We start from the raw sequence: 5,662 nt of genomic DNA, 5'->3' as shown, positions 1-5,662 counted from the left end.
AGCCGGCACGCCTGCGGGCCGCGCTCCACCACAAATACCGCGTTATCCTGCGCGACGACGCTCTGCATGCGCGCACCCTGGCAGAGATATCCGTGCATGCGGCCCGTGCGCAGCAGGTCACCAAACCCAGTGCCATCGCCCGCCTCCATCACCTGCAACACCGTTGCCACTCCGTCCTCGTGAGCGTGGTCGCAGCGCAGCGTCAGTGCGCCGAGAGTGCGGGTGCACAGCAAGTGCCCATCCTCCTCTGTACCAACTTCACTCACGAGGATCATTTTTCGCCCGTCTGATGTCACTGCACACGCGAGTGGAAAGCTGGATTGCGTTGGCGGCGCCACGCTCAGCGTGCAGTGCTGCGCCAGAATCTCGCCAGCGTCGCTAGCTTCAAACCCGACGATCCTCGAGGACGACGGCGCCAGGGGTGGGAGCGCGCTCCAGAAGCACGCACGCCCCCCTCCGCCGCTACAGCACGAGACGACGTGCAGCAGCTGTGTTGTGGAGCACAGCGTGGCCCACTGTGCGAGAGGCCCCGGAGGTAGCGCGCAGAGCTGGCTCTTCCCGTCCAGTGCTTTCGCCCCACGGCCTGAGAAGCCGCCATCGATGGGGCGGAGTATCGTCTGGGGGAGTATTCCAATCGGGTAAGTCTGGGTCAACTTCAGGGTGCCTCTGGCTGTGTCATACACCTCCAACTGGCCGTTCCATCGCGTCAGCGCAACAAACCAGCTTTGCTGGACGGCCGTGACAGCAGCGTAAAGTCGCTTCCGGACGACGGCAGACAGAGCCACGTCTACCACGCCAGAGGCGGCCCCGTCGCCGCCATCGACAACGTTCGCCCCTGCGCGACCGCCGCTACCCAGCAGCCGGCGAATCCACGTAGAACCGCGAGGTGATGTGCTCCCCTCCTCCGCCCCAGATTCAGCGAAGGATGGCGCGTTCGACGCTGGCGGGCTCGCCAATCGCTGCAGGTCGGCGACAACACTACGTGTGTCGAGCAGCCGCACCTCCTCGTTGCCGTCACAGAAGGACCGGAGCATGTTGCGCCGGTACTCGTCTCGAAACCCACTGACAGCGGTGGTGCCATCCGCGAACAGCTCGGCGCGCCAGACACGCGAGCCATCCGTGAGAACAACGATGGAAATGGTGTGCTGCGTTGCATCGTCGGGCAACGCCGCAACGACGCAGGCAGCACTGCCGCTGCAGGCTAAGGCACTCTGGAAGAAGGAGCTCGAGACGCGGGACAGCGGTGCGCATTGAACAACTCGGTCATCTGGGTAGAGCAGGAGATTGCTGTGGCCGGTGTTGTCCGCCTCACGCTGCACAGTCACGTGCGCAAAACCAGGGCACAGCACCTCCTCACCGCCATCCCCGGAAACGCCGCGCTGAACCCAAACGACCGCAACACCATTATCGCCCATGTAACTGCGAGTCACGCCGCACGTCACGAGGTTCTCTGGAGAGGCAACTGGCAGCTCAACAGTCAAGAGGCGAGACTGACAGCTTCGGGCGGCTTTGCTGCTCTGCGTATTGTTCATGACAAGCAGTTGAACCACATTCACATCGGCGTCCAGCCACCAGAGCAATGCAGCTTGAAGAGACGGCAACGCCACCTCGCCGCGGCAGCTAAAGGTGCAGCCGTGCGCCGGCACGAGGCCACCACCGTCATGTAGGCGCGCTACACCGTCGTGCGTCGCCGAGACTGGAAGGCTGGTGTTCGACAGACCGTGCCTGGTCGCACTCAACTCATGAGAAGCCCCCGCTTGCTGACGCACACGCGCCCGAAATGCCGTACTGACGCGCGACTCATCGAAAAACAGCGTCCCCAGCATTGTGTTTGTGTGTGTGTGTGCGCGCCGGTGATATGTAGAGTAAGCGTCTTCGACACCGTGCAGCGACTCCCACTGTATTTGAAACGCTCCCTTACTTCCTCTCCTCTTTCGTTTGTTCTTTGCTGTTTCTTGGCCCTCGCACTAGTAGGCGCGGTGTGGTGCGCGTGACGCGGGTGGTCGATGTGTTGCGGTGGTTGTTTCCGTGGGCGTTATGCATGCACCAAGACACACGATGCCGCGCAAGCGAAGAAAAGAGAAACGTTCACTGCAAAAAAGGCAGAGAAGAGAGGGGGAGTAAGGCGAAAGAAAGATCTGGGCCTGAGCACCCCTCCTCGCTCCCCAAAAGAGAGCAGAGGCCGTCGGCGCAGGCGTGAGCCATACGCGCCACAGCATGATACGCACACACGGACACAAGTGCTAGCGGCGACGCGCAGAACCCTGTGTGATTTTGTGCGATGAACGAGGAGCTGTCTACAAGTCTGAAACCTCTACTTTCTGTGCCCTTTGCATGTACGTGTGCTTGTGTGTGCAAAAGGTTCGCCCTGCCATACGCGCACCCCCCCCCATCAAACCGTCAGCGCGGCTGTGCTCAAAAGCGCTGGTGTACAGAGCGCGGCAGACAGCGATGAGCCATGAGGGAAAAACGCTGCGACGGATTATGTCATTCGGGTTCTCCTGTGGAACAGCACCATCCTGCGCCTCCTGTGTGGGTCTACATCGGTTCTCTTTTCTTGTCTTTGTTTTTTTGGCACGGACATGATACGGAACGAAACACTCGCCACACAGAGCCGAAGGAGGTGCGTGGAAACAGGATGAGAGAAAACCAAAAAAAAAAGCTGTACATCGTCGCAGCGCACATATCTGTGCTCATAGGCGTGAGCAGAACGCGGGCAAAGAAGCGTGAAGGGGACACAAACTATACAGAGGTCCACGAACAAAAGACAGGGGAACAGGCCAGGCCATCAGCGCGCGAGGACGCCAGCAAGACAACCAAACAAAGCAAGAAAAGAACAAGTGTGGTGCTGAATGGCCTTACATCCTGTGGCCAAACTCGTCGCACTCTTTGCTTTCCCTTTTCCATCTCTCCAGAGAAAGCGAGTCATGGGTGAAAGCACTCGCAGCCGAGTGTCTCAGCATCCGTGTGGTGGACGCCCATCTCAAGCCCGCCTGAAACGCGGCAAACTCAAGGAGAAAAAAAAAACAGAACGCACAGCGAACGTCTAGGGAAGTGAAGGACGAACGAAACACACACATCATCATCATGGCATCGGCGGCATGGTGGTTATCCCATTGCGCGATAGCGTTGTTACGGCAAGAACACCAGAGAGAGAACGAAAGGTTGGCAGAAACCCAAGTTCACTAATCGGGCAATAATTGACGCTGCTTAAGATGGCGCAACACACACGCACGCTCCCACGCGCTTCGCTACATCGCGTTTACGTTGTGGACCAACGCGGAAGCCCCATCCGGCGGACCCTGCGAAGCGCGGAGCTCGTAGGCCTGGCGTCGCTGCACCACGGTGCCAAAGGTGCCAGAGCCGGCGCTCTCGACCAACACCGCCGTCCCGCTGTTATCCGTTTTCATATTGCACGCGTGCTTCAGCAGTAGTGTGCCGGTCTTGTTGCGAACGATGTTCTGCTGCGACTCCATGGAGCGGCGGGCGTTGATATAGCGCTGCAAGAGCACATCGAGCTCCTGCTTGCGGTACCGCTCCAGATACAGCCGGCGACTCTCCACCTTCGAGCGCAGCGCGTATAACTCTTGCTGATGGCGATGGCGCGCTGCGTACTCGCGGCGCTCAAACAGACTCATACGAGCAGCCTCGAAGCGCTCAATGTCCTCCACCTCGATCGCTTCGGCATGCGCCTTCTGCGCCTGTGCCCCCACGTAGTCGCGTTGCTTGGCTAGTGTCTGCTGCTTCAGGCGAGATTCGAGCAGCGAGCGGCTGTACCTAAGAAGACGAGGCTGGAAGTTTCGCAACTCTTCCTGAAAGCGAATGAGTTCCTCGTTTTGCCGCTCCAGCAACGCCAGCTCCGCCTCCAGCTGCTCCTCCTCAAAGGCGTCGATGCGGGCGTTCCAGGAGTGGTGGAACTCGCGGAACTCCTGGCGGTGCGCCTCCTCGAGAATTCGGCGCTCCTCCATCTGCTGCTCCGTGATGCCGCGCACGTGCCGGCTCTCCTCCTCAAGCCGAAGATTCCTCAGCACCTGCTGCACAAGGTAAGCTTCGCGGTACATCGCACGCGCCTCGCACGCCGTACGGTACGACTGCAGAACTTCGATATGATCGCCCATCCTCGGCTCCAAGTCTTCATCCTGCGTTGCAATACTTTCCAACGCCATACGAGCCCGCCGCTCTACCGCGTCAAATTCCTCGTCACGCGGACGATCCAGTGGCGCTGCCGGTTGCAACGAATATGAGCTTAGCGCGTCATCAGGAACGCCGTCCCCCCTCCGGCTTTGATCGCCGCGTGAGGCAGCTCCAGCGCCGTGCGGCGACACAGAACTACCAAGGGTCGACCCAGATGTTCTGATGTTTTTGCCTCCGTACGTCGATTTTGGGAACCGTTGCTGCCGAGAGGCTCCACCGGTTGCCACAGAAGACTCCTGCGCAGGGCGCTTGTACGGCACCAGTACGCTCATGGTGTCGGGTGTAGACACATGCGATGAAGCGCACGACGACGAGGCGTCCGGATCTGCAGAGAGGGTGGCCGTGGAGCTCATGGCTATGGACGTTTCCGTGAAAAAGCGAAGATATTTCCTCTTCCTACAAGATCATCCGTTTCGTTTGCCTTGTGCGCGCAAGTGTGTACGGGTACGATACGCGGTCAGCATGAGGGACGCAGCTGTAGGCAACGCCGCAGATGATTTCGGTTGCCGAGTGAGGAAGCGGTGGACAAAGAAGATGGAAACAGAAAGGGCATACGACTGAGACGGCCAACACCAAATACAAAAATGTTCGCAGACGAGTGCGACTGCTGCGCCAAAGCCCTCTCCTACCTTTGCACGTTTGTGTGTGGCGGCGTTTCTTCTCGCAATGTTCTATTTTTCTGTCTTCTTGGAGGCTCTCAACGTCAGCAATGGTAGAGTGAATTGAATGCTATGTGTGTGTGTGTGTGTGGAGGGGGGGCATGATACAGGAAACGGAATCGAGGTGCGCTAGAAAGACGAGAATGCCGTGCGTAGAAGCACGGTTCGTACAGTAGGCGGTGTGCAGATGGGAATGAGGTGGTGGTGGTCGGTGGTCGGTGGGGGGCGTGTCGAACGCAAAACATAAAAAAACTCGGAAGACGTAGATATACCCTCTCCAGCACACACAGACAGACGCAGACAAATGTGTAAGCAGGAATAGGCACGCAATTAGCTGGAGAGCAACAAGCGACACCACGAAAAAAAACGGGAAAACATCAAACAAGCTACACAACAACAAGACAAATCAGCCCTGCGACACGCATTTTTTTTTGCCAACGTGTCCCTCCAGCACGAGCAAGTCCACGCACAGGCGCATGCACAGCCACACTGCTCCTGCCGCTCGTGCACTGCGGCTCACTCCTGGGTGTCTGGCACAAGTCGCCTGCCGTCGAGTCGGGCCATGCGACCAACCGGCTCCCTTTGTCCGCCCTCGTCCCTCCTTCGGGTGCGTGCTGAGAGACCGGCGCCACGCGGGCCCAGCTGCACTGCACGCCTCCACCCAAAGCACGCCGCGGTCCAGGGCCCTGCTCGAGGGCGGACACAGCGGCGTCAGCCGTGCGGAATAACAGGGATGTGTGGTCTAGGCGCACGCCAGATGGGCTCGAGAGGGAGGTCGGCCGGCCTCTCAGGTCGGGACCCTCCGACAC

The 5,662-nt window shown here is 59.3% G+C and overlaps 2 protein-coding genes across 2 annotated transcripts in view; both read right to left on the bottom strand.

The window, feature by feature from the left end:
• LMXM_36_4270 (conserved hypothetical protein) overlaps positions 1-1,826 on the bottom strand; it is a gene marked incomplete at both ends in the record, with an annotated part of 4,888 nt that extends 3,062 nt beyond the window's left edge. The window contains one exon of the mRNA XM_003874736.1: positions 1-1,826. Within this exon, the coding sequence (XP_003874785.1) occupies positions 1-1,826 (1,826 nt within the window).
• Positions 1,827-3,251: 1,425 nt separating this feature from the next.
• LMXM_36_4260 (conserved hypothetical protein) lies at positions 3,252-4,547 on the bottom strand (the record flags this gene model as incomplete). The annotated part of the gene is made up of 1 exon (XM_003874735.1): positions 3,252-4,547. The coding sequence occupies one exon, from the start codon at positions 4,545-4,547 to the stop codon at positions 3,252-3,254; it is 1,296 nt and encodes a 431-aa protein (XP_003874784.1).
• Between the last annotated feature and the right edge of the window lie 1,115 nt (positions 4,548-5,662).

Source organism: Leishmania mexicana, chromosome 20 (genome assembly GCF_000234665.1).
Source record: "Leishmania mexicana MHOM/GT/2001/U1103 complete genome, chromosome 20".
Classification (NCBI taxonomy): domain Eukaryota; phylum Euglenozoa; class Kinetoplastea; order Trypanosomatida; family Trypanosomatidae; genus Leishmania; species Leishmania mexicana.
Note: the sequence above shows the minus strand (reverse complement) of the source record. Positions and strands in the feature narration are given on the sequence as shown.